Below are 27387 nucleotides of genomic sequence, written 5' to 3' on the forward strand. Positions count from 1 at the left end.
ATGCGTTGTGAAATCCAAAAAAGCATTGAGAAGCCACTAGGCAGCCATTTTACCTTTGAAAGTGACTGAGCAACCGCCGGCCATAGGGTCATTGAGCTTTCCGATCACCCTCTGCATTTACTCCAAATGCCATGATGTCACACCACATAACTAGCCCCCACAGCATCGGAGTTTATACCAGGGTAATTGGATAAAGTTCCGTGCTCCTGCCTTCGGGTCTTCCCGAACCTCTGGCTGTCGCTGATGCCTGCGCATCATTCGGCATGGCTACCATGTGTAAGACACATGCTCCTCAGCAGCCTTTGTGCTTTTGCGTCTTCCTGAACCTCTGACCGATGCCCTCAACGAGACTTGAGTGAGAACAATTAGACACAAAACACCACCAAATTTTGAAGTTGTGCATGTTAGCTTCAATTTCAAATATCAATGAGATCTTGCACGACAAAAAAATATGAAGCATTAGGGAACATATCTAAAATACATTTTTAATGCTGGCATAAACTTCAAAATGAAACTTGACATTTCGTTTTACAGAGAATTAGCACTAATTAGCTAGGGTTATAACTCATCAGGCTACTTTTCGCCTGCTAAAAATAACGTCACGTGACTTTCCAGAAAGTGGCAGCAATTCGTGAATTAATTTTATCCCGAACCCTGGTATCGAGTTGAATTGAGAAATTGATGTGGCGAGATTACCTGGATCATTGACACCAGCCTTTTCGAGCCAACAGCTGCCAACCTTCAAATCACACTCAAACTTCATAAATCATGGGTGAGCTTACACATTCAAGTTACCCCCAGGCTCACTGGTGACTGTATGCAGTCTCTACAGACACTCTCACCTCCGACTCCCAAAGACCAAATCTCGCTAAGCTGCACCCATCTCTTCCTAACCGTCCAGTTTGTGCGGAGCTACCTCCCCGAACTATTTCGACTACCATAGCAACATCGTTGCGCGAGAACCAACAATCAACCCCTGATAATGATGCAACATCCAGACTCACACGCGATCTTTGGGATACTCGACGGGAAATAACCGCCTTACACGCGCGCGAAATTGACCTCGTAGCTTCATTGCGCCGCCTAGATGCTCCTCGCCATATCCTCGAATCTGGACGAGCACAAAAATCCTCAGGTGACTAGTTATGAACTGCATTCGGCTTTGGTTTAATATGATAGTGCAGCGCTTGAAGTTCGTCTCGCTGAGGTAGAGAATGAACTACGGCGAGAAAGATATAAGCGTCTTCAAGCGGAGCGAGGTCTCAATGAGATTGAGACGGAGAGAAGACCTCCGTTTGTCGTTCCAGCTCTGTTCCAAGCGTTCCTAACGATTTCTGAAATGGATGGATAATTCCTCAAATGTTCGTGTTAGCTATTGAGCACTTACTCAAGCCAAGATTACATATTTCTGAAAGCTTCGAGGGACTAAAGCGGGAAATAACCGTGTTACGACAATTACAACACTATTCGATAATGTCGTCGAATAACATCAAGAACTAGACTCATACATCCACAGTCAGGGCATCAACTCGCTATTTCTCCGTCTTCTCTGACGCCGATTCATCATCTCGCCCTTTGTCAGCTGATACTAGATTTGATACAGGTCCATTGAACCAATGTACCCCTCCGTATATCGGGCAGTAATACCATAAAATAGCGAGACACATGAAGCCACCTAAGACAACCACTGTATAGTTCATCTCTTGCACGGTAGTATGTGGGGTCGCGGGAAAGAAGAAAACGATATTCATGAAGACCATCCATAACACAGCAATTGCTGCAACGGGAAAGCTCTGCAATAGACATGAATGTAAGACCACATTAATTGCTTTCTGACCCACAAATTTTCCAAGATTAAATGGACCGGGCTTGAAATTGTTCTTGAAAGCGAAACGGGTTACGATCGGTGTAATGTAAGATACGTATGACGAGGTGACACCGAGGGTAAAGATCGCATTGATAGCTTGTGTACTCGCGAACGCCAGAAGACCGATCGCAAGAGAGAGTGAAGCATCGAGCCAAACAGTATTGACTGGCGTTCTTGTGTAGCTATTGATTCGGTAAAAATATCGCGAGAACGGTAGACCACCATCACGAGCAAATGCGAATGTCTGGCGGGAACCGACAAGCAGAACACTTGATCCCATCATATATCTGTCATTCTTTTAGAGGAGGTACGGGAGACTAAGGTCGGGAGAACACACTGTGCTACAATGACGAGAGACCAGAGAGCTAACGCTCCTTTTTGCCCGAAAGAGTTGTAAAATATCTGCGCCATAGGTTGACCGATCGGGCTGTTCAAGATGCCTTCGAGATCACTGCCAATGCAAAATGCAAGGGAGACATTAATGCCTGGAAGCTGTTAAATCTGTAACAATGTATTTGGTAACGTGACACGCACCCCAGCCAAGGGCTGCAGATATTGCAATGGAGCCGACCTGCTTGCATTAGCCTTGTAGCTACAATGTTTCTAGTATTACTCACAATGGCCCATGGTATGGCAGTGCTAGCATTGGATGCCTCCTCGCTCATGTGTACGCTTGAATCATAACCACCTGTTGGATTGTCAGATAGAATGCAAGCGATGAGGGATAAACCAAACCTATCGTCCAGAGAGGCGCTAACAGACTCAATATGAACGCAAATCCAGATGGCCAGCCGTTCACTGACAACAATTATTAGATGGAGATGGCAATAGTAGATGTCACATACAGTTAGTAAAGTCCCCGAGTGCATATCTAGCGCTGTTTCTGAATTCGGATGGCGTTGCGATTGGAAGCGCGATGATGACTACAAAGCAGAGGCTGTCTCAGGCAGTGAACTTGAAGACACTATTATAAGACGAAAATACAACACCTACCATACATTCAGAAGGATGTATAGTCTTTGAAGTCTTGCCAGGACCTGCGTCCCGAGGCTCACGAGGACAGCGTGGGATAAAACCAACGCTGCAAATATACCACTGCGACGGATCAGGGAAACTGAGACTTTGACGAGGCATGAGAAACTCACTAGATCTGCGCATTGGTTGTCACATATATTTGATTAGATGCAATGCTAACTGCTGCTGTGATTTGAATCGCGCATGCCCAATCCACTGAGGCTATAGTTTTGTAACTGAATAAACATTTTTTCATCGTATACTGAGTTCCTCACCAAGTGCCGCGATAGACGTGATGGTATTCGCATCTGCATGATGTCATGTGTCGGTGATACAAGTTTGAAAGGAAAGATTACACTCACACCCAACTATCCACGAGAGAAAATTGCGGCAACGAGGGGAAGCAAGTGAATGGGTCCAGTAATACAGCTAGACATTTATGAGGTCGGATCTCTGTATCGGCGATTAAATAACAGAACATACTCCACCTGAGGTTGGTGCCGCGGATGCAAGTTCCGCTATGGCCAATCCGATACACATGATAAAGGCGCTGGCGAACACCCACTGTATACCGGAATGAGTGCATTATCCAAGATTCTTGATATGTAAAGCCTTACACCCCAAACCATCGCAAGAGGACCACCGTTGGGCAAGGAATTGAAGAGTACCGACCTGAACAACAGCGCCTCAGTGAACAATTTGTCTCGGTAGAATCATGCATCATACGCGATGGATGGAAGGAGTCCCACAATGCTGAACGCAACTCCAAAGACCTGTGCAAGGACGTTGTCAAGTGTGTCCAACCCTCTGATAAGGACCCACCTCTAGTGGAGTAAACTCCCTTCGAAACTCCTGCTTGTACCCTAATCTGGCAAGAATTGCCTCATCCCTAGTGTGTTCTGAGTGCAAAACCGAGCTTGCGGAAGCCATTAATATGAATAACACTTCCAATAGGACTGACAAGGACGCTCAAACCAGCGACAGAGTGAGACTATCGAACTGAACATAAATAACAGATCTGGTTTTATATGACACCCGTGAATAAGTGCAAAGACAATGCTCCAGAAACGGATATTACTTATCGCTCAAAGTTAAGTACCTTTAAGATAAGCACATTAGACCTAGCTCATATAGGAGCTAGTGGCGGACCTTTTGAGGCCCAGCGAACATACAAATGAGGAGGCGTGAGAGGGGGCGAGCGTGCAAAGATCACTGCTGACCATAATCTTCAGCCAACACAGCCATATCAAGCAGGGGAGTTATTTAGACACTGACATACCGAGTTCCTGGGCCTGCAATCATAGTGATTGTGCAGGACAGAGGAAGAACTCGAACACGCTCATGGCATTGGGAACTTGAAGCTTCCAGCGTTTAAACTTATATTATGACTTTCTTCATTCAAGCCATGAGGTTTTGTGTACGACTCACCTCATATGACCTCAGTAGAAGAGGGCGTGATCGCTATTAATAGTGGTTATATAGGCCATGTGGTGCATGGGTATTAGAATAGGGTTCAGTTTCTTCATTTCAGGGTACTTCTTTCTTCCACGAATGATAATGAGAGGCTGAAGATGTGTAGCGTACTAGTAAGAGAGGGCTGTGTAAGACCTGAGGTACTGACCACTGCTGGATTCGGTGTTGCGCGTAGAGCAATGATAGCTGCATTTGAAAAGGCCGCGCTGATAAGTCACTGGATGAGCAGTTCTAGTTAGTGTATAATCGCACCTTGTTAGCTAGTACTCTCAAGAACAATTTGACCATATAATCATGGTAATTTATCTCCCCGTTGTGTCAGCATACGATATCGATACAAAGAGTGTTGTTCCACACAGGTAATGTCAAAATGTAATTGAAACTACTGTTTCAGCTAGAATAGCTCTAGCGTCTTGATAACCATCATCTCGTGAACAGGCACTCTTGACCCGTGCGTTAATATTGTAATCCAATGGGATGTTTATATATTGCCTATCGCACTGCTGCTTCAGCAAGAATGTCCCAAAGTCCATAACGAACAACCAACCTTGGGTCCCGCAAGGAGATCCGCCCGATATCTCCGCTAGTCATTCATAGTATTCTATAGAACATGATTCGCAAAGTCAGACAGTTCGAGGTCCACGAAAGAACAACTAAGGATGTTTGCATGGCTAGTCAGTCTTGCCAGTGAGAATTATTGAATCGGCTGGTCTTCCTTAGTGATGAGTCTTGGGCAAAAGGCTATTCAGAATGGCTGACTTTCTTCGCAGGATGTCATGATGGACTGTCACTTGAGTGACGAATTGACGACCTATAACTTTGACAGTAAGACGTTAAAAATATTATGGGCAAGAACTTCGATGCCTGCTTAAGGCAAAGGGATGTTGCTGGGTGGCGGTGTGGCTGAAACGGCTAGTGCGACATGGTGGGAAAGTGCAGGAAATGGTGAAATTTTAATGTCCTATTTGAATTTCTCAGGTCTCTGTGCTTTCCCTGCCAAAACTCAAAATACGCACGTAGACTATGATTCTGATCGAGTCAACAGCTGGTTGGAGCTGGTTGGAGCTGGTTGGAAATGCGAATGGTCAGCAGGTTCCATACCTACTGATAGACCTTGCTGGCGATATGCTGGCATTGTACCTGTACCATCCAGATTCCATGATCCACGCAACAGTGATTCCACAGAACAATATAAAAACCAGACGTCTTCTCACTATCGCCTTCAAAATTACCTGATACCATATCACACGAGTCACAAACAATGCATTTCCCCTCTGCAATTGTCCTCGCCGTCATTTCTGCTTTAGCATCATCAATCTCTGCCATGCCCGCTACCAGTGACACGGCTGCCGCTGATGATTGTCTCAAGTTTTGCGTTTTCGACTCAGATTGCGCAAATAGAGGCTGCTCTTGGGATTACTGCGTGCGTATTAGCATTTTCCTGGAATTGATAACATAACTTATCTACATGGCAGATCTTTTGGATATGCACAGTGAGTCGTGTTTTTGCTTTCACATCGTATGGCTGTTGACGCTGATGCGCGAGTTACTAGTGATTTGGATTTGTAGAGTCGATCAACGTTCAACACGTCGCGCAAGCGGCCGAGTACGTGTTTCTGTTTATTTCACCGATAGTCACACACTTTGTACCTAGGGATTAAGAGTCATCTCACCTTCAACGAGTAGCGCGTCTAAAACGGCCGGCGGGAACGGCGGACTGGTGGGAGTACGCTTCACACCAGGGCATTCGCGTGCTCAGAGCTGCGATAGGGACACAGGGGGTCCCTCAGCCTAGATAGTACTGTCCTCCATAGAGTATAACTCTCAATAGGACATAAATTGGATTTTTTTTTTTTGAAAAACGTTCAACAACGTATCAAAAATACAGGTCCACTTACTACATGGTTCTAGTTGCATATTGAAGTTCGTGTAAAATTTTCGTGAAATATAGGCATGCCAGAGTATAAGGCCCGAGGGTATGCTAGTCTGGCACCATTCCTTGCAGTCAGGACAACGGAGGGTCCATCTCAGACCGGTGCCGTCAACTTCGAGGCCGTGTGCCCTGAATACATCATACAGCACCTCGGCACTGGCAGTATTGACTTTGAGTGCCGTATCGATGTTGAAGTCTGCGGGTAAGGCAATTGATGGTATATGTGGGGATTCTGACTCTTGGGAATCCCCATGTCCGTCAGAATCCCTGCGATCGGTGTTAGACTAAGATAAGACGTGTGATGACACAAGAAGAATACCATTAAGGGGCGTGCAGATCAGTCCACAGCACAGTCTCAAGTACTGTTGGTGTGACATAGATGGACTCGAAGATTAAATACAAGTGTGTATGCGCACGATGGACCCAATAAAAACTCACCTGTGTCGTGTATACCGTACAGCTTCCTAGTCTAACTTTCGACAACACTCAGGTAGGCATGCAATATCTGAAACGGAGAAGTTGCTTCAAGTCATTGAATCTTGAATGGATTATTGATTCCTTGGCAAGATAAGATGATTGTCAGCTGCAGCAGGCCAAGTACATGACAAGTGCAGAATCACCATGCACCTGTGGAATGTACATTCGTAAGCATGTGCGCAAGATATCGATCGATGGCTGTCAGACACCCCTAGTATTAGTATAAAGCTTCCCAACTCGTCTCAACATCAATCATTTTCATTTTCCCAGTTACACGCTGCATCATCTCTTCTAAGAATCTCAAAGAGAAGATGCCATGTATCTGGAAAAGGTACTCTGAGTGATTTGATCAAGTAGAACAGTTTCGGGAGTGGACGAGCCGCGGCACTATCGTCTCGCAAATATTCAAACTCAGTTTTACGACTCCGTACTATCATGACGACTTTGGATCGTATACTAGATATCATCGATGTAAGTATCCATCATTCGTTCAAGTTATTGGGGCGAGAGCCCCACAACTGCATTTCGTGTTAATACCACATGCAAACTGAGCTCAGCAGTGCAATTGAACGGGTCATGATCAAAACCCCCAGACACATGACGTGACGTGTACAAGAAGGCACATGCTTAACATGAATCCTGTTGTTGGTATAAGAAATGCTGTGCTGGAATGATGCTGCCGGTATGTGTTTATCGCATTCTTTATCATCAGGTGGTATTGATTGCTCGATAACAGGTATCATCTGCTGCTGTTACTGAGGACGATGCCCGTGAGAGAGCCCTGTGACTTCTTCAAAGTTTGATATGTTGTGCACTCATGCTCGCACTTCGGAACTGGGTTCAGAGCTTAGTCAAATTTGGCTGGTCCATGGGATATCAAAATCCGAGGAGTCACGTCCAAACTTCACATGATGTGCCACAGGTGGTCGACGCATCTTCAGCTGAGAAGGTTTTCTCATGGCGACCGGCTAATACACATCATTCCACGCCTGTCCACAATTCCCGACGTTAAAGTCCGAGTACTTATACCTCGCAAAGCCCAAGCACACCCTTACGCACCTTGCTCACCGGTCTCACGATGACGCCCACCCTCTTTACACCCATCCAAGTGGGCCACATGGAAATTAGCCATCGTATAGTCCTCGCCCCCCTTACCCGTGTTCGTGCTTACCCTACCCATGTACCCGGACCTCATGCAGCCACCTACTATGCGCAACGTGCATCTGTCCCAGGGACACTCCTCATCTCCGAAGCGACCTTCATCTCCCAGGCCGCTGGTGGGAGGGAGTTCGTTCCAGGGATCTATACCCAGGAACAGATAGAAGGGTGGAAAAGGGTCACTGATGCTGTACACGAGAAGGGTAGCTTTATATTTTGCCAACTGTGGGCACTCGGGAGAGCTGCAGTCCCAGATGCCCTTGCCAAGGAGAATAACTCCCCTCTTGTATCCGCCTCTCCTATCCCACTCTCCATCCGCCCCACTGCAGTCCCCCACGCACTCACAGAATCAGAAATAAAATCGTATATTACGAGTTTTGTCGCTGGTGCCAAGAATGCCATCGCAGCAGGCTTCGATGGCGTCGAAATTCATGGTGCAAATGGATACCTTGTCGACCAGTTCTTGCAAGAAGTGAGTAATACCCGGGAGGACGGATGGGGTGGGAGTATCGAGAAGAGAGCAAGATTTGCGATAGAGATCACGGATGCGCTTGTCAAAGAAGTCGGCGCTGAGAGGGTCGGCGTTAGACTGAGTCCATGGAGTCCGTTTCAAGGTGCGTTCTGTTTCTGTTCCCCGTATTATGCTAGACCAACCTTCATGCAGATATGGGCCTTCCTGATCCAAAACCACAATTCTCCTACCTTGTAAGCGAGCTCAGGAAGTACGACCTCGCCTACCTTCATGTCACAGAGCCACGTGTCGGCGGAAACGTTGATGTGGATGCACCACCACAGAGTAGCAACGATTTCCTGCGTGATATATGGTACAAGGAGGGAAAGAACGGCGTGTTTATCAGTGCGGGCGGGTACACACGACAGACCGCAATTGAGACAGCGCAGAAGCACGGGGACATGATAGCGTTTGGCAGGTTGTACATTCCGAATGTAAGTCTTCTGTCCTTGTTAAATCTTCGTCCATTGTATTTGCTCATGTGTGCTGACAACTTTCTCTTCCTGCTCCTGGGTCGATCTTTTTCATCGGCCTTTCTCTATCACTGCCTATTCTCCACGCTCTTCCAACAGCCCGACCTCCCTGCCAGACTTATACATGACCTGCCGCTTGCTAAGCCCGACCGTGCAACATTCTACCTCGCTGGCGATCACACTGAGAAGGGATATACCGATTTTCCAGCAGCAGACGTACAGATAGAACAGAAGTCGTGAGTGGGATTACTTTTACCACGAAAATAGTAGAGGTGAGCTTTTCTGAACTGGGATGAATCATCAATATCAGGAGGTGTGTTGTGGGATCTCAAATATTTTCCGGGAACGTTCTATGAATGAGTGTATAAGCTTACACGTCAGCCTACCTATGAGATGAACTTGGGCCACCAAGGATGCGATGCCGCCCAATTCCAGGCAGTCGTACCATCCCGCTCCATCAGATGTATAATCTGACTGTGGTGGAACATTTCTCCAGATCGATGGTCAGCAACATTTGAAGTGGACTTTGGAGATGTACATTGTTTACATCGTGAATCGTGTATAATGATCTAGCGTCACTAAAGAGCTATGAGGTGCACTGTAGGTTATACATTTTCAGTGGACTCTACCACACAGGAACCACCCAGTGAGGACTGTCAAGCACTTTGTCTTCGGAACAAGTTCAGTATCTAGTGGTGGATGTTCGTCGATCATTGCAGGAGCGCTAGTTGTTATGGTCCGCACGCTTGCTGAAGTTGCACCGCTAGTAACATTGGACATCCCCGCTGCGCTGGTGTTGGCACCCGGGACACTAGCAGTAGAGGTGTGGGTTGTTTTGCGAGGAGGATGTGATGGTCGCGCTAAATGCCTTTTTCCGCTAATAGCATTTGCAGTGCGCTACAGGGGAATCAATGAATAAGGGAAGGATACAAGATCATCGCAAAAGACATACATATTTACCCCGTGTGGCGAAGACATCCATAACAGCGATCTGACCAGTGCGTGGACTAGGACTCTGAGAAGCGGAGGAACGAAACGGAAGACGATTGATGAGTTGTTTCATGCGAGAACCTTCGATATGACGTTGTGGTGTTGGAACAGTACGAGCGTTGCGTTGAACTTGGGAACGCATATCAAACTGGAAGTATGGTGAGACGAGTAGGCTGTGATGAATCTACTGCAACATGAAGTCTTACATCGTCGAAGAACCCTCGAGAGATTCCAGCGCGTTTTGGTCGAGACTTCCCAGTAGGAGCGAAGTCAGCAAGAGTGGACAAGGACAAGTGTGCAAGCGTACATCTGGTTTGAAAGACCGAGTACAGTGCTGATCCTGTATGTCACCGGAAGTTAGTATATGCGGGCGTGTCTGAGAGATCTAGAAACCTTGTGTATGGACTATATGACAGATCAGTATGAAGCATGGCACAACGTAAGAATATGCTCACCTGCTGAAGCTCTTCCGACTCAATTCGATCAACTGCCCATATGCGAACGAGTCTATCAACACAGCCAGTCACAATGAGCTGGCTGTCCTCGGAGAAAGTGACGCAGTACAGTGCATCGGGGCACTCGAGTGGCTCGCCGATGGGTTCCAATGTGGTCAGGTCAAATAATCGTGTTGTTTTGTCGCTTGACGCAGTAGCGAATTTCGTGCCATCAGGAGAAATGGCCAATGATTGGATAAGATCAGTGTGTGCGTCAAATTGTTTGATGATTTCTCCAGTGGCAGTGCGTGATATTCGAATGTCGTTGAAATTCCCGCTGATGAGACGGAGGCCATCTAAAGTGAACGCGACCAGCCATGCCCGCTGTTCTATCTTCAACAATTCTTCTCCGCTCGTTGCGTCCCATAATATGATATATGTCTCGGTGCCTGCTGCTAGCTTACTCCCATCGGGAGAGTATGATACCGAGTGTGCCTCACCACCCACTTGAAATGGTCCAAGGGTGATTTTGCCTGTCTCCCTCTGCCACACGCAAACCGTTTTGTCGTATGATGCGCTTGCAAATGTTTTGCTGTCCGGCGCAAACATGACACTCCAGATGTCCCTCCTATGGCCCTTGAACACGTCTGAAACCGGCACGTTCAGGCTTTTCGTTGTCGGAACCTCCCATACCATGATGCTCCACTGGCAATCCAATGCCCATCAGGAGATGCTGCAACCCTCAAGACATAGTCACTATGACCCGATAAGGGCTTCCCCACTTGTTTCCCTGTGTCCAGGTTCCAGAGCCGAATACTTTTGTCGTCAGAGCAAGTGACGAAGAGACGGGTACCAGGGATGAAAGCAATGTCTCTCACCCAATCCTCGTGACCCTTGAGCGTCATTTCGGCCTGAAGCACCTCCTTTCGAATAAAGGGTGCAAAGGCTTGTGGAGATACGGCATTATTCGACATCGAATCTAGTTTTGGTTCTCACAGTCAGTAGGAACATGACAGGAGCAGATACTTACATGCGCTGTGATGGCAGGTTGGTGGTGAGCGATAAGAAAACGTGCCACTTATCAATATGTCTTATCGCTGTGGCGCAAGGCGCCTATTATTTCGGGTAAATGACAAGAACACGACGATAAAGTTGTTGATAACTCTGACACTCGGCCCATGGTCAAGCTGCCTGCAGAAATGTTGCGCAAGACATACCATGGGATGGTGTCCCTGTGTAGGGTAGGATATGATTCTTGTTGAGTCAAGTACTGATGATATCTATGTTAGGAAGAATGACTTTGAATGATTTTCGCCTGCTATGCAGTGAGCACTGGCATTTGGGACTGAGTGAGGCCCGGCAGTTTATGGTATCAATGAAAGTCCGAACGCTGACCTTGTCCTTCCCACGTTTAAATGCATGCTTGATAAAAGCAACTGAAGCTCACATTCGTGGCACTATGGCCGAGTGGTTAAGGCGAGAGATTCGAATCGGAGACATCTCTTACGGTTCCCGTGCGCAGGTTCAAATCCTGCTGGTGTCGATTTTTGTCCTTTGCATCAATTGGTATTCCAGTGAATCTTGCTCGCAGGCCATAACTCCCCAGTGCCTTTATGGTCGAGGTCCCCGATCGTGAGTCATGGTTCCCCGATGTTGGCTTCAAGATGATAGCATGCGAATGGCGTGGGACTCTCGAAGGTTTCTGCACCCGACGAGTTTGTCAAGGACCAGATGGTGACCAATTTGCAGGTTTGTGCAAGTTTTGTGAGCATATATTGAAGTTCAGAGTTTACAGGTCACCCGCTGGAATCGCCCCTGTGTCTTTTACCTCGAATCTATTGGAAGGCTCTGCGGAAGAGGACACATTGTGAAATGGTCTGCTTCGTCCCTATACGCTGGTGGTGCCAATACGGTTTGTCCCTACATATTTATGTTTCTAGTCATCATCTTCTGAAAGTACTGCGCTTATTTTCAGACTGTTTCTGCAGTATACTTGCTTTCTCTAGCCATGACACTTTTTCCTGATGTGCAGAAGAAAGCTCAGGCTGAAATAGATGCGAACGTCAGTATTGGCCGTCTTCCCTCCGTCACTGACCGCGACTCTCTCCCATATACTGACGCTCTTGTCAAAGAAGTCGTGCGCTGGAACGTTGTTCTTCCCATCAACATGTAATTCTCGGTCAAAACATGATCTATTTACCAACGAGTATCTCAATTACAAAAAAATGATATTCCATAACGGCCACTATATTCCAAAAGGCTTTTTAGTGATGCCTAACATTTGGTCGGTGCTCTCCTTCGAGTGAAGGAAAGATGCTCTTAATTGCGACAGGTTCATGCTCAACGATCCAAGGACATATGCTGACCCCTCGCAATCCAATCCTGAACGCTTCTTGGCTAGGGATAGAAAGGAACCTGAGAAGAGCCGCACAATGTACTTCGGCTTCGATAGACGGTAAGCATGAAATTAGTTCTGGATCTGGTTGGAATGCTAGCTTTTTGCTCCGCAGTATTTGCCCAGGTGTGTCTAACTCGCATCGATTCAGTAATAGTATTTTCACTATTCTGGCATCTGCTTGCTTTTGATATGCAGGTCTCCACCTTGCTGATGCTTCCATTTGGATATCCACTGCGATGTCACTGGCCGTGTTCGATATTTCCAAGGTTGTCGAGAACGGTGTTGAGATCACCCCCGAGGTAGAACCATTACCAGGTGCGGTCAGGTATGTCGAACATCTTGTCATGTCCAGGGCAGGTTTGAATTGACACACCCCAAACCTTTCAAGTGTTCTATCAAGCCTCGCTCTGCAGCTGCCCTTGGGCTCATGGAACAGGATGCCAACTACTAAGCTCACGATAGTGAGACAGTAGAAATACGCGTGAATGACACACTGCGCATCGTCGTAATTTGTATGTTACACTCAGGAATCTTTTACTTCCGCGGAACTTTTGTGGACGCTACGCGCAACGACTCATGAGACTACGTACTCATAATATCGACCTCGATATTCCACATTAGTTAATCCTGCAGCCGCCTGATATTTGCATGTTCAGGTCGCCTAAATGCCCTGATCCTGACGCCAAGTTTAAAACTTTAGTGGATGACATATAGTAGCCGGTATTTAGTAACACCAAGTACTGATTTGTGTGGACGTGGGAAGAACGCGGTTTATTACTTTGTGGTTGCTCACAGCACTAACAAGCCACTGAACTAGAATGCCGACGCCGTCTGAGACTTCAACGCGCTCACGTTTGTCGTTGTCGCGCACGACGTCAAACTCGACTACTACGCGTACTTCTCTTAAGACGCGTGCGCTGTCGATCACAAGCGATGCAAGCGGTTGTACAACTGTGAAGCCCGCCAAACCAATCTCGAATTCAAATTCTACTTCGAACATGCTCTCCACGACACCGACCCTCTTGAAGCGTCCTGGCACAGGTCCGCCTAGTGCTTTCCCGCGTTCCTTGTCTGCTTCCACTCGCAGCACTACAGACTCGAATGGAAATCGAAGCGTGGTGTCATCAACCCCATCTCGAGCACGCGTTATTTCCGAAACATCTGTCCCAATTCCATCTCATCAATACCGTGCCTCAGTCAACCTTACCTCTCCAAAACACGTTATAAACTTTACATCTCCAAGTCCCGCAAAACACAAGAACAATCCTTCATCCCCGTCAGTCCGCGTGCTCGCAAGCTCTGCTACTTCCAATTCAGCATCCGTATCTGGGAGCGGCGAAATTGCTTCTATGACCAGGACCGTCTCCATGGAGAGTACTCCGACCACTGTGGTATCCCCTTCTTCCGCACCTAAGCCACACTCAAGCAACACACCCTCAAAACCTTCAACAAACACGCCTTCAATCACCACACCCTCCAAATCCTCTTCTCTCTCTCGTACTCAGCTACATCGTACACCATCAGGGACATCCAATATGACACGTTCCCCTGGAACGAAAAATGTGCACTCGTCAAGTCCAAAAGTCCGTTCTCCTGGCTCAAACTTCATGGGTAAAGAGCCTGTCGCGTTGCTGTCAGAATCGCTCGCCTCGAAAAGAGGTATGGCTGCAAGTGCCATGGGCGGGACAAAGATAGGAAGCGTCTTCAGTGATGGTACCGGGGGTATTATCAGTAGTCCGAGACGCGTGAATGGACATGTCATGAACGGTACCGTGATCAATTTGAACAGTGATGCGGGTTTGGAGGATATATGGGACCATGAGGATGATGGAATGACGTTCGATATGGTTACGGATGTGGATGGGGAAGGCGATGAAGAGGTGAGTTTGTGTTTTAGTCATTTGTCCACTGCTTTGTGCCTGCGTGCTTTTGCAATCATTAGATCCTGCACGGTCTTGTGTTCGTCGCGTGCCCCTGACGCGCACTTCATGCACACATCTTTTCCCGCTTATATCACTATGTAGACCCCATTTTCACGTGCATAAACCCACTCGTTCCTCCCCTCCCCAATTCTCTCTCCTTTGTCAAACACATCTAACTCAAGTTCACAGCTCGACCAAGCCCTCGTTCAAATCCGCGCCCTCCACACGTCCAAACTCCTTGCCTACAAGCGTCTCCTCGAACGTGCTCACGCAAGTAGCGCAGCGCAGGTTTATCATCTTCAAGCTCAACTCGCAGAATTGCGTTCTCAGTCTCAAGCTCAGACACAAGAATCCTTGCAACTGGAGGGAGGTGAGTATTGTGTTTGTGGTGGGAGGAAGAGGGGATATTGGGACGGGGTTAGTTGGGGGGATGTGGAGGAGGATGAGACTGGAGAGGGTGGCAATTTGGTAGATGCTATGAAGCAGCTTAATGAGAAGGGTATCAGGAGGGCTGTGAGAGGGTTGGGAAGGGAGGGTCGGGGGAGGCTGTGAGTCTTTCTTTGTTATGGCTTGGGTTTATGTTTCTTGTCCACGATGGAAGGAGGTCGTGCCTGCTGGTTGGTGCAGGGGTCAAATGATCTGACAAGTCTGGATGTGTTCCTTGGTCTCTCTATCCTTTGTTACTCTGCTGTTTTGGTAAAGATGCTGACGCTTGCATTCTCCCGCGTAGTATCCAGATTATACTCGAATGTACGTCCCGCACATCTTCATAGAGAAGTACCAGCTGATAAACCCTTCTTTTCCCTTCTCTCCCTTCCCCCCGCCTCTCATTCTTCCACGACCACCCTAACAGCAACCCTCCCAGGCGACATCCCCCTCCAAATCCTCCTCCTCCAAAAATACCTTAAAAGTTCATTTGACATCATCGGTTTCCTCGCCCCTAATATCGCCCTTCAGATCTTGAGCAAGCTGAGCGTGAAAGAGGTTATTAGGGCTGGGTTGGTGAGTATTTTGTCAGTGTTCTGCGATGGGTTTGTGGGATATCGGGGCACGTCAGTGCTCGGAACCCTTGTTTCTTGAAACACTAGTCGAAAGCATATGAGTACTGATGGCATATAACAGGTTTCGAAAAAATGGTACACCGCAACTCGTCATCCTGCATTGTGGAGGTGGCATTGTCTGCGCTTGACTGCCAATGATCCGGTCCGTGTGAGGCCACCAGCGCAGCCTGAGGGATGGTGAGTTCCCTTTCCTCGCCTTTCGTTTTTTTCTCCCGATTCCCACTCGCCCCTGCTTTTTTCTTCTCCATTATGAGCCCGATGCTTACATTTACTGATTCTTTCGTCGTATTGCATTGCAGGTTCCCGCTCTACTGCTCCCTCCACCACCGCGAATCCAATTTTGCGCATGCGCTTCCGCAGAGCATACGGTTCTTAAATGGACATACGAATTTTTGTACGACGTTGTTATTGAGAGGTGAGGGGTGTTTTTGGGGCATTTTCGGTGTCGTTGTGGTCATTTTGGGGGTGGACGGCACTTTTTTTTTTTAGGGTTTCTGCGTCGATGAAGAGCCGTAGGACGTGAATCAAGGAGGTCAACTGTTAGCAATTGTATTGCAGGTTCTGCTCCTCCAGCCACTCTGATTCACGGCTACCCTTCCTTTATTCCGCCCTAACTGCGGTGCTCGCGCACGCTTTTGACTCTATTTTCTTTAGGAGATGTAGATTGTGGACCAGGAGGGCTGAATGTCAGCAGCTGTATTTCAAAACGGATCTTGCTTCTCCAGCCACTCTGATTCACAGCTATGCTCTGTCTATCACCTTTCTCCTTCATATTCTGTCTTTACTCTCAAGGAAGGACTTCTATTGATCCTTTTGCAGGCAAGCGCCTCATTTCAGGCTCCTACGACGAAACCATCCGTTTCTGGGACATTGACACTGGCGAGATGAAAAAGTGCTTGCAGGTGAAGAAGCCTGTGAGCTGTGTGGATTTCTTGGCGGAGGAAGGTGCGTCGTTTTTTTGATATAGTTCATTGCACGTGTTTGGAGCTCATGTGCCGAAGAGGTTTTTGTGGTTGGATTTCATGATGTTGGGTGCGTCCATTTGTGTATATCTGATATTTGAAATGAAATTATATGCCACAGCCGCGTTCACCTTTTTTCCTCCGTCACATTCACGCCTCTTCAACAACTTGCCGGACACCTCAACGGTATCCGCGCCGTTGCGCTTTCCTCAAAGAACCTCGTCAGCGCAGGCGCTGACAAGGCTCTCGTATGTTGGGATTGGCGCGCTGGGACGAAAATCGTGAGGTTTGGACAACAGACAACGATTAATATCGGTGTGCAGATCGTCCAAGGGGGCACAGAGGCGGAGGGAGAGCGTGTAGTTGGTGTGACTATCGATGGCATTGTTCGTGTTTTCTCGATTAGTGAGTTTCTTGTCTCTGTGCTGTCGAATTACTCTTTGCTCTGTTGCTGATGGTGCACAGAGAGGAGGGAGATGATCTCGCAGTTCAAGCTCAGTGAACTCGGCGGTAGCGACCCTGTGTTGCATGCGAAGCTGTTTAATGTGGGCTCTGCGCCTAATAATATGCTACAGTGGTTCGCGGCCAAGGGCTCGCAGATGACTGTAGGCGTTGTACTTATCTTTAGCCTGCATACCTCATTCGCTTCTCATTAGTGCGCGACTAAATCTGTGATCTTGCATTTGCAATGGAACGAAGATGAAGACGAGAAGACTCCTGCCGAGACGACTACAATGAGCCCTACATTCACTGGAAGGACTCTTACCTCTCCTACGCCCTCCTCCCTTAACCCGAGATCACGCGCCGTCTCATCCCTTATACGGCCTACGCAGATGTCTACTCCCCAGCGCAGACAGTCTGCTCTCGGGGTGAGTACATCGAGCTTGCCCAAATCACGACTTTCGCTTGGAACACCTTCCACGCCTCTCGCCTCCAATCTCAGCGCATCTCAGTTGTCAGGTATATCACCATCACCGCTCTCCCTACTCCCTCGATCTGGCACTCCGCTATCCCCGATGGGTGTACCGTTATCCCCTATGGGTGCGGTGGGTGCAGACGGGTTTGCAATTCGGTTCGGGCGGGCAGCGATTTTAACTGCACCTCCCAAGCTCGTTGCGCTCGTAGAGACGCCTGATGTTGCAGTTGGCGCAGTTGATCCTAGGAAGAGGAGAGTGGTTACTGCTACCAGGTTTAGTTCGCGGGCGGGAGCTGATCGGAGGGTATGTCTGTTCTGTCGTTTTCCTACCCGAACTTGTTCCTCATTCGTTCATATCGTGCACCCAGATTCTAATGTCGACGCATCAAAACAAGGACAAGGTTGATGGCCTTGACGGTGCAGTGGATGAAGACACGGGACCTACAACGGACTATGAAAACCCGATGTTTTCGTCCCCAATGCCGAGCGTTGACATAGATGCAAATATCATTCCTTTGTCAGGTGCATGGCAAACGCTTGCTCATGCCACACCTATGGGTGCGAAAGGTCTTCTTGGTCCGCTGCCGCCCAAGTTCGCGGGCTTGGCGACGCCAGAGAAGAATCCGATGTCGATGCAACTCACACATGAGGAGGTAGTGGTAGGGTGCGCAGACGGGACAATTTAGTGAGTGATTTTTTGTTGAGCTATGTATTGGGCGTGTGCTGATGTGTTGGTAGTGTGATGAATTTCTTGGGGCATGAGTATGTGAAGGAGAGGTCTAGGACGGAGGAGGCGATTGAGGAGGACGGGGAGAGCAGTGAGGAGGGAGATACATCTGTGGATAGGAGTTTAATTTTGGGAGCTTAAGGGGTGTCGAGGATTTCACGCACCCGCACCAAAGGGTGACCAATTCCACACTGAACAACTAGCAAAGGAATACCAACTACCACCGCACTGGATGGGACACACATACTAGAGCATTTAACAATTTCGATCGGCAGCACAGCTACTACCTACTACCACCCTCGTTTTAATGACTCGTTTATTTAGATTAGCGTTAGTTAGAAGTAGAAACACATGGCTCTTTATATACGAATTTTGTGTTTGTTTCTCTTACTCTTGCGTCCTGCAGAAGTTGATATCAAGCTCTGCAAACATACCTGTTACCTGACCTGCTTCATTGCATGGGACGCTAGGACATAGTAGAGGGTTCGCGGAGCTTGAACTTGAATATAACGTCAATCATGCCTCTCGCACGCACAATCGAGTACAGCGGAAGGTGTGGATTCACGGCGTGCATCTTTGACCATGTTGATCAAAGTCAAAGTAAGCATTTAGACTCACTCCAAAAAAACGTTCGGCCACACTGATGTCCACTAGACGCTCACTGGCAAGGAGGTACCCTATCCAATTCTCGCGATTTTTTCATGACTAACGGTCATGTATGGACAGATTGAGCTGGATATAGATCTCGAAGACAAGGTATCTACAACCGAGCACACTTGCCACCGTCAAGCTCACGAACCATGGGGACACAGATCGCTCGCATCAAAGAGAAGGTTGAAGAGCAGTCCGGTGTGCCACCACAACAACAGAGATTGATCTTCGGTGGGAGACAGATGTGTGTGTTAGCCCTTATCTTTATCAGATCACGCAAACTGACCGTATCATTGTTGGTTATGATCCAGGCCGGACGACAAGACCGCTAAGGAGTTCAACATCTCCGCAGGATCAGTTCTTCACCTTGTTCTTGCTCTACGTGGCGGCTTTTGAGATCGCGGATGGTTGTTACGCGTGTCGAATCGTGCTACAGCAAGGCAGAGACTCGATCGCAAGGTGTACTTTGTGTTTTATTAGACATCATCAATATTTGGTTTTCACTTCTTGTATCTCCCGTGGGCTATCTTCGAGGTGGGTAACTCATGGTAGATAACTCCTTTCTATTCACGCAGCTGGTCATTTTCAAGTGGTTCCCATGTGCTTCTGAAGTTCTGATGGATTTCCTCTGACTTGGCACCAGTTACCTGAACGCGATGCTCCGATGATCTTGCGGCAGGTTCATATTTGGTACTCCATTCGTTTAATCTTTAATCATCTAGTCGAGTGGCTTATACTACATAGAAAGAACACTAGGTAATGCATACCGACATGTTATGCATTAGGAAAATGTATTTCAACTGTATGTTGCTGCGCATTTTTTGCCGTCGGTCTTCTGCGCAGCAACATAGCATGCATATGACGTGGTGGATGCAATAGCCACGTCCTATGCATCACTACCACCGAGTCTCTTGCTGTTATTAAGGGATCATATGCCAGCATGTCATACTAATTGTCGTCAGTCATCACCCTCTACTTGAAAGTCTCAAAACTTATTCGTACCTCTGAATGTTTGCTTCTACTATTATTAAGATGACTCAGGAACAATTTTCGCAATGTATTGTTGTGAAATATTGTCAACAACGGGTCCTGGTTAAACGGCAAAGGAGACATAATGTGAGCGGAACAACCGTCTGAACATTTAATGGCTCATGGATATTATAACTAAGTTAATGCTTGACTCCGTCTGCAGACATTTCCCACACATTAGGAGAGATAAAGTCGCGTTGGAGACCAATCAGCTCGATATCTGCGATGGACACTATGTCCACATCACGGCTGAAGTCTGGAATGATGTCATTGAGTTCCTTCACCTCGTTGAGGTGACTGGGGGTGTGGATACGACATTGCAGGACCCACGGCTGTTCGACGGCGGTCAATCGTCGCCGAGCCAATTTGGTGAACTGGACAGCTGCTCGTATGCACCCCAAATATTCTACAAGTGTTTTCATTACTGAAATTGAGACTACATAGCTCGAACGATGACGATGACGAGGTTTGGGACATTGTCCCAATCCTGTCAGGGGAGTCCGATAACAAAGTCACAGTCAAACTCGCTTTTCCATCTGGCGAGATTCAGACTATCACAATCTCGAGGGAAATGTGGGTGGACAAACTGGTTTCTGATGCTAGTAAGATATTGGGAAAAGATCCCGTTTATGTCGATGCGGTTTTCGAGGGGATGAAGATGCATGGGAACCGGAAGATCGCATCGTACAGCATAGAGGATGGCGACTCTATCGCCATTCGAGATATAAGTTACAGGTCTAGGATGCTTACAAAAAAGCCAGTCATTTATCTATACTCGCCCTCCGACATCGATGTCTCGGTCAAGCTCTCCCTAATTCCAGAGCTGAGCCTCTCTGTCATCTATCCCATTGTCACCATAGAAGACCATGGACACCGTCTAGAATGGAACGTACGCACCCATCAAGATGGGAGTCTGACCGAACATAATTCTGGCTTGAATGTGTCGTACTTATTCTGGGAGACAGAGTAAGTCCCTAATGATACAGAAATTGCTCTACTTACTCGTATTACTCTTCGCAGGACAAATTTACAAGAATTTCCCCGGTCTCCAGCATCCAAACCGCAACCGGTGGATACATTCAATCCAGTATCCAGTAATCTCGATGATATGGATTCAATTGTCATTCCAGTGGACAGAGTAACAGTTTACCTCGATAACTCGCTCAAGGTTTTGGGACTTCACACCGAAGCCAGAACATCATTCATAACGTGCGTACATTCTCAAATCTGTCAAATCACAAACACATCACTGAAACTGCCGTGGTAGCTACTGGCTACCATCGATCCTTAAGCACAAATACATTGCCCTCCGATTTGTCCCTCAAGCGACATTCGAACGCGCCGCTTCTTTAAGCATTTCTCCGCAGCCCGACGTCGTGACTCGCGTATTCATGTTGTTCAAAGGTATCTGTGAGGAGGACTTAGTAAATTGGGCTAGTGCACAAGATCAAGCAGAGAAAGACGTTGCTTGGTGGGTGGATGTAGTTGGAGTTGATCCTGCGAGAGCTGGTGATGTGACTTTGTTCAGGGTGTTGGAATGGGGCGGAATGGAGGTTCTCATTTGATACTATTCTATTGTTGGTTTTGTCTTGATCAGTTCTGCATCCAACACTTGTGAGAACGTGAGCTTCACGGTGTCCACGAAATATGTGTAATGATTAAACATTATTCAGACATTGTGCTCTCCGAGTGGTTCAGATATAAACAAGAATCTGGAAACTCACCGAGGATCGGCGAGTAACACTAAAACGAATCGGGCGAGATTAATAGGACGAAGTTATGATTCTTCAGAACGTTATACAGCGGGTGAGTGATGGGATTCTGCTGCAATTCACAATGCGTCGACGGGAAACCTTATTAGATACGCGCTCAGCGCTCAAACTCCGTTCTATCCAGAATAGTTATATGGTGAAGACAGGGGGCGCCCATTTTTCTTCCTTCCAAACTTCTCCGGTCAACAAGACTCAAGCATTCGTCGGTCGTTGAAGTTCGATATGGCACCCTCAGACGAACTTGAGTATCTCAAGCACCTCGTGGCGCAGCTCAATGCAGGCCATATGACTAGAATGATATATCAAATATGGCTTATAAGCCTAAAAATGCGATACATCCAGTGTCTAGCTTACCCATTGCCCAAGATGATATATCAGTCCATCCAGCCATTATATTGCACATACACAGCCGCATTTTTCGCATTTTTGAAACTCAGCTATTTGTCATTCTAGTATACTGGTATGTGATTGCTCACACCCAAGAGGCGAAAAGGTCACTGAAACCAACTCTATGCACTTAAACTCAAAGGTAGAGCACAAGATAAGGCAACATAGATTCTAGAACGACGATGACAAACAAAAGGCTATGACGACGGCGGCTAAGGCAAAGACTAATTTGGGTAAAAACCCTGCAGGGGTTTTAGGCTGAAACAGACTGTAAGGACCTAGCGGAAAGGACAAGTGTGAGCTGTGTATCCCGAAATTAAGGAGCCCGTTGACGCAGCAAGCAAAAGCTTGTCCCCCAACAAAAGGAGAAAGGCGATGTAGAAACTTACCGAAAGTTAACGAGGCGGAGGCATGGCATAGCGCATGAAGGGTTCTAATACCAGCGTATCTTGGAGATAGGGTGCGAGCACCACTGCGTGTTGTCGAAGATAGAGTATGAATGCGTCACTGCTCCAACGGCCCATTGTTTTGACACTGTCAAAAGGCACACCGCGGAGCAGGTACTCCAAAGTCCCGCCAATTCTAATCCCATGCCCTTTTAGGGCTCCTGTTCCAAGCTGATTGCTGGCAGATTGCAGACAGGTGAGGAATGCGGACTTCGTCAAAGGCCTTAGTCCTCCTGCGTGGCGCCAACTGAAAACTGCAGCAGATGGAGGAGGTTGATTGACCGTGAGGTGCTGTTGTAGAGCTGTGTGGGGATCAGCAAGTCCAGACTGTGCTGCCCAATAAACATCCTCTCCCGTTGCTGACGTCTTGGTTCGCGGCAAGCCAAAGACAACTACTCGGAAACCATTCCGATCTTGGTCATAACGAATGTCGCGAATTTTGACGTGAGCACTGGGGTCGTTGCAAAAGCTGGTCAGAGAAGGTACTGTGAATTCCCCAGTACGAGCAATGGTAAAAAAGGAAGTTGTCAGACAAGCAAAGACAGCCGCGTGGAGTGGTTTTGACAGATCTAGGACGCTCCGAATTTGAACGATGAGTTCCACCGTGAAAGGAGAGCGTTTTGGACGCTTGGATGATGGAGGAGCCAGTTTTGCAGCACCAGTCAGTGCGAGGGAAGATTCAGCATGATTAGGGAGCCATGGTGCTCCGTGAACGAGATGCCAGGCGCAGACTGCATAAAAGTAATTATCGAGTGTGGCACCTGCATACACCCCTGCGCAGGCAGCGACAAAGGCTAGAAGTAGAACAGGAGACGCTGGACAACGTTGGTCTTCAGAGATGCGCCGAGTGTCACAAAATATGTGGTATGCTAAGAGGCCCGATCCATAAGTTTCACGTGTGCTGGGTGCATGAGAATGCGAGATGACCATGAGGATTCTGTCTAGGTCGGCCTCGGAGAGTGGAACTGGTACTCCAGTGCGATCAATGCCTGCACGCTTGATCGCAGGTACCCATAAGCGCAAGTGATCACGTGCTAGGCAATGTGGACGCAAAGGCGAAGCTAAAGGTGTCAAAGTGAGAGCATATGGACGTGGTGGACCTGCCATTGCAGTCGACCATAGAGTAGGGGGGTTAGCAAAACGTGGTATGCCGATACCTCGTGACCTCGCGGACGAGAGTGTTCCATCTTCCTCAACTCGTACTTCTTTTTCTCCTGTCAACCAAGCCTGCAAATGGCTTGCAACTGCGTCCATGTGTGAGATTCTTGGGTTAGACAGCAGAGATGACGAATCTGTCGAGATCACCGGGGAGCGGGATGGGTGGGAGCAACAAATGCTTCGGGGGGAAAATGCCTCTGGAAGGCCCATCTGCTGGGTTGTCATGGCTGGGAACATAGCAGAGATGGAAGGAGGAGAAAGTGCCTTGGGAGTCAAGGAGACGTTGGACTCGCCTGAAAACGAGGTTAGTGGCCCTGTTGCGACTCCTGCCGTTGTGCCAACCATCAACAATGCCCTTGTTGTCGCAATGGATCCAGAAGTGAGACTCTGAACTTCCCCGATAGGCTCACAGGATGGCATGGACAAGCAGTTTGAAGCCAACGGCCTCTGCCCATCCAATGTCCCGCTCCCCATCCAGTGTCCGCCAACCTGGCTGTAGGTACCAGGCACGTCAATGCCCATCGACAACAATTCCAATGCCGACGGTGGAGCTGGCATCCGAGAAGGCTCGAGCATTGACGAGTTTGACGGGTTGTGGGATTGACCGACCGACAAAGGGTAAAGAGAGTTGTTGAGACCACCATTTAAGGTCTTTGTCGAGATGACGGACTGAGTGATGTGGCATGAATGGACTTGCACTACAGACGCCAAGCATACTTTCGAGTGAGGTGAGATAGGCTCGTCCAGCGGGAAGGACGAGACAGGCGTGAAGAAGCTTCCCATGCAGCTTCTGAACGTCGAGGAGGACATGGGTAGTGGCTGATGACCAAGCTGTAATTGCGTCAGAGTACTTCTTCTTTTTTCCTTCCGCAAGTGCCACAGTGAGCGATACAAGGCACCACAGTAAACCGATGTACACAACCTGAAAGCTGAATTGAGTGTCTTTTGTCAGTTCCCAAGGGATATCGAGATCGGATGACATGCGATCAATGTCGCAGAAGGCATAAGCAAATGTGCGATCTCCTTCACATGCGCGCACTGAAGATTGAGACCAGTCACGAAGCAGGAAACCACAGTTTTCAGCGAACTCATCAAACGAACCGTCGTTGAATTCTTCACCTTTGTACCATAAGCGACCACCATTCTGAAGCTGGCCTGTTTGAGCCAAACGAGCATGAACCAACAAGCGCTGATGATTGTAAGCAACAAGATGCTCTTTGCGGATGCGGAAAAACAAATGATCATCAATCCATTTGACGAGCAGTCCCAGACCCTGTGCTCGCAATAAGTCAGCTCCAGCATCAGCAACGTGACCATAAGCCCCAGCTGATGGTCCCATGCCAAAGGCAGTACAGGTGTCAATGCAGAAGGTGTCTTCCGATAAACAAATGACTGTTGCAGGCCACTGTGAAGAGTGCAACGGAACAGTACGATAAGCTTCAGCCACGTCTTGTGTGGCACCTTGAGAGCCCGGTGGGAGACCACGGATGTTACAAGAACATCTAGACGCTTGGGCCCCTACCATTTTTCTCCTAATCATCTTCGTATCGGCCCTTGCATCATACCCTTACCCCGACCTTACCCTGGTCATCCTTGTCATCCTCGCATTCCCCTTCGCTCTCTACCTGTCGCTTCAGCAGAGCCAGTACATCTGGCCGGATCCTTTTGCTGACGAAGCATACCCATGCTCCGTTCCACCACCTGACTAATCCTGTGGACAGTCCCCTTGCCCTTACCGTCTGGACGGTAACCTATGATATGATGCACGACGCATCCCCTTTGCCCTCTTCCCTTTCTTGATCTCTGACTCAGTGCGCAGTCGCACATGCAACTTATAGATAGCTCCGCAGCTGCACGATTGTGCCCCTGCGTGTTTCACTTCTTATTTTGACCTTTGACTCACTTTCTTATCCAGCACGTTCTGCCTCGCCCGTGTCTCAACACGAACGTGCTTTCCTTTTATGGTTATGCCCTTTACCGATTGCTTCTCTTGGTAGTACGAGTTATCACCCACTAATACTTCTCCTGTCCTCTATATAAACTCGCTACCATGTACTATATTCCCTAACTTGAATCTACTTGGTTCTTGACCTCCTACTCTCACCAGAGTGATCCTTTCTGCCTCGCCAGCAGTCTATATTCTATCTTCTTATCTGCTCTTCGCGGATAAGCCTATAGTCTCGATCTTTACTCATCGACTTCGTCGACGAGCAAAGCCCCTGTTAACTAGTCAGACTTCTGTCCTTCTAATTAACGACGATCTTACAATTAACCTTTGGGTGTCATAAGCCTAGGCCGATATAGCTTATCGTCTCGCACCCGCTTGACATAAGCTACCCGATTTGGACATAGGCGTCAAATCTTACTTGCCGAAGCCTCGCCAAGTAAGACCCCTAACCTTGGGCTAGCCCAAGGACGTCCTCGACCGTTGACGACACACGCTCTGTTTGAGCGTCGCCAACAGATACCATCCAAGTCGTAACAGCGGATGATTGTACAGACGGTGTCAAATGTCCCCCATGTGCATGGGAAATCATCTGAGTCCACCGTGGAATTAATGGATGGTATTGGATGAGCCTGGGACGGAATATTAGGAAAAGAGAAGTTTTGAATAACACAATATTTTCCAGCTTTGCCAGCTTTGGGAATGATTGATATGGGGGAGGATTGGAAGGGTCCCAAGGCGTCCAAAAGCTGAAGACGAGTGAAAGGACCAATGTACCGACCGGTGTGTAGCTTGCGAGACAGGATTGCTGAGAAAGCGTCATGATACTGGAGAACTGAACTACTATTAGGTGGTGTTTGAGTGAAATGCAGCGAAGGAAGGTGCAGGTTAAAACCTGTACGCAGTCCAAGCGGGATATCTGGGTAGCGGTCAAGGACATTGTGAAGGCGAAGTAAACGTTCCCAGGAGGAAGGATCATAAGGCATGATCGGATGCGACTTTCTGTGCTCGAGAACAGTTTTGAGATCCGTGCATGGTGGAAAGGCAACCAGTGCAGATGTGTCGCTCGTTGTGGGAGCGATTGCTGCATCCACGGGTTCTCTGCCAGTCGAGACAGAGTGGCTGGTTGTTGGAACGTAGTAACAGCTGTTTGTTGACTCTGTTGGCGAGCGCAGGGTGGGATTTGTTCCAGAGACGCTCGGCTGTGCATTCAATGAAGCTGTGCGTGTGACTCCCCAGACAAATGGCGCACACAGCGGGGGAGAGCTGTCCATGTACGCCGTCCTGAAAACCCGTGCGACGACTGGCAGCAGGAGGATCTCGAGAGGACTGAGGTCATGTAGACCATCCAGGTGATGCTGAGTGCCTACGATCTGGATTGTGCTGCGACCTAGAAGGTCCCGGAGAGCAACCTGAACGCTTTGAACGTTGGCCCAGGGTAAAGGTGTTGTCACTCATCCTCGAACCTTGTGAACGCTGAAACAAAACAACGCAGATGTAGGCCAGTCGCGGACGCAAAGACGCAAACGCAAACACAATAATCGCAAGGTGAACACAAACACCAGAAACGCAAGGCAAACGCAAATGCAAACACAAACACAAACACAAACACATGGGGCAAACGCAGATGAGACAAGGTTGAACACATGTAAAGAAAGGAGCGATACAAAGTCAGTGAAGTGA

The 27387-nt window shown here is 48.0% G+C and overlaps 8 protein-coding genes and 1 non-coding gene across 9 annotated transcripts; 7 read left to right on the forward strand and 2 right to left on the reverse strand.

Annotated features, from left to right (window-relative positions):
• Positions 1–969: 969 nt before the first annotated feature.
• Positions 970–1351, forward strand: EDB93DRAFT_1091452 (uncharacterized protein; the record flags this gene model as incomplete). The annotated part of the gene is made up of 2 exons (XM_041446359.1): positions 970–1142; positions 1180–1351. Coding segments are annotated over 2 exons (345 nt in total), but the record flags the coding sequence as incomplete, so codon positions are not given.
• Positions 1345–3909, reverse strand: EDB93DRAFT_773308 (amino acid/polyamine transporter I). Its single transcript, XM_041457418.1, has 15 exons — positions 3704–3909; positions 3608–3654; positions 3499–3553; positions 3365–3445; positions 3244–3310; positions 3157–3189; positions 3013–3103; positions 2861–2962; positions 2713–2804; positions 2603–2665; positions 2485–2555; positions 2402–2438; positions 2205–2352; positions 1842–2154; positions 1345–1793 (listed from the first exon to the last, which is right to left on the reverse strand). Exons 1-15 carry the CDS (start codon positions 3809–3811, stop codon positions 1533–1535), a joined length of 1569 nt encoding a protein of 522 aa, XP_041304222.1. The 5' UTR covers positions 3812–3909; the 3' UTR covers positions 1345–1532.
• Positions 3910–7842: 3933 nt separating this feature from the next.
• Positions 7843–9146, forward strand: EDB93DRAFT_1091423 (NADH:flavin oxidoreductase/NADH oxidase; the record flags this gene model as incomplete). Its single annotated transcript, XM_041446355.1, has 3 exons — positions 7843–8536; positions 8587–8867; positions 9006–9146. The coding sequence occupies 3 exons, from the start codon at positions 7843–7845 to the stop codon at positions 9144–9146; spliced, it is 1116 nt and encodes a 371-aa protein (XP_041304223.1).
• A 1241-nt stretch (positions 9147–10387) lies between these two features.
• On the reverse strand, positions 10388–11584 carry EDB93DRAFT_1302741 (WD40-repeat-containing domain protein; the record flags this gene model as incomplete). The annotated part of the gene is given in 2 exon segments (XM_041454704.1): positions 10388–10997; positions 11015–11584. Coding segments are annotated over 2 exon segments (900 nt in total), but the record flags the coding sequence as incomplete, so codon positions are not given.
• A 199-nt stretch (positions 11585–11783) lies between these two features.
• On the forward strand, positions 11784–11873 carry EDB93DRAFT_t93. The gene has a single exon. It is a non-coding gene; the product is annotated as a tRNA-Ser (tRNA).
• On the forward strand, positions 11790–13463 carry EDB93DRAFT_1302745 (cytochrome P450; the record flags this gene model as incomplete). The annotated part of the gene is made up of 9 exons (XM_041454705.1): positions 11790–11844; positions 11922–11962; positions 12002–12079; positions 12126–12242; positions 12306–12499; positions 12663–12785; positions 12826–12851; positions 12924–13053; positions 13086–13463. The coding sequence occupies 9 exons, from the start codon at positions 11790–11792 to the stop codon at positions 13177–13179; spliced, it is 858 nt and encodes a 285-aa protein (XP_041304225.1). The 3' UTR covers positions 13180–13463.
• Positions 13464–14560: 1097 nt separating this feature from the next.
• EDB93DRAFT_1091488 (WD40-repeat-containing domain protein) lies at positions 14561–18457 on the forward strand (the record flags this gene model as incomplete). The annotated part of the gene is made up of 13 exons (XM_041446362.1): positions 14561–14608; positions 14840–15198; positions 15381–15400; positions 15504–15652; positions 15773–15888; positions 16011–16126; positions 16531–16656; positions 16713–16743; positions 16795–17078; positions 17139–17278; positions 17330–17893; positions 17958–18274; positions 18328–18457. The coding sequence occupies 13 exons, from the start codon at positions 14561–14563 to the stop codon at positions 18455–18457; spliced, it is 2400 nt and encodes a 799-aa protein (XP_041304226.1).
• Positions 18458–18835: 378 nt separating this feature from the next.
• Positions 18836–19501, forward strand: EDB93DRAFT_1168248 (ubiquitin-related domain-containing protein). Its single transcript, XM_041450259.1, has 5 exons — positions 18836–18916; positions 18971–18988; positions 19043–19072; positions 19129–19211; positions 19279–19501. The coding sequence occupies exons 1-5, from the start codon at positions 18899–18901 to the stop codon at positions 19361–19363; spliced, it is 234 nt and encodes a 77-aa protein (XP_041304227.1). The 5' UTR covers positions 18836–18898; the 3' UTR covers positions 19364–19501.
• A 638-nt stretch (positions 19502–20139) lies between these two features.
• Positions 20140–21561, forward strand: EDB93DRAFT_1253836 (uncharacterized protein; the record flags this gene model as incomplete). The annotated part of the gene is made up of 4 exons (XM_041453526.1): positions 20140–20384; positions 20441–20962; positions 21017–21205; positions 21264–21561. The coding sequence occupies 4 exons, from the start codon at positions 20140–20142 to the stop codon at positions 21559–21561; spliced, it is 1254 nt and encodes a 417-aa protein (XP_041304228.1).
• Positions 21562–27387: the final 5826 nt, after the last annotated feature.

This window comes from Suillus bovinus (genome assembly GCF_016758785.1).
Source record: "Suillus bovinus strain UH-Sbo-P2 chromosome Unknown EDB93scaffold_64, whole genome shotgun sequence".
Lineage (NCBI taxonomy): Eukaryota > Fungi > Basidiomycota > Agaricomycetes > Boletales > Suillaceae > Suillus > Suillus bovinus.

What these genes read in the sequence shown, in the direction of transcription:
- EDB93DRAFT_1168248 (XM_041450259.1), top strand. An exon ending in ATATAGATCTCGAAGACAAG is followed by an intron (nt 19,073 to 19,128) that starts GTATCTACAACC and finishes ATGGGGACACAG; the next exon opens with ATCGCTCGCATCAAAGAGAA. An exon ending in ATCTTCGGTGGGAGACAGAT is followed by an intron (nt 19,212 to 19,278) that starts GTGTGTGTTAGC and finishes GTTATGATCCAG; the next exon opens with GCCGGACGACAAGACCGCTA.
- EDB93DRAFT_773308 (XM_041457418.1), bottom strand. Translation starts at nt 3,811, where the DNA reads ATGGCTTCCGCAAGCTCGGTTTTGCACTCAGAACACACTAGGGATGAG. An exon ending in TACATCCTTCTGAATGTATG is followed by an intron (nt 2,805 to 2,860) that starts GTAGGTGTTGTA and finishes TGCCTGAGACAG; the next exon opens with CCTCTGCTTTGTAGTCATCA. An exon ending in ATCTGCAGCCCTTGGCTGGG is followed by an intron (nt 2,353 to 2,401) that starts GTGCGTGTCACG and finishes AACAGCTTCCAG; the next exon opens with GCATTAATGTCTCCCTTGCA.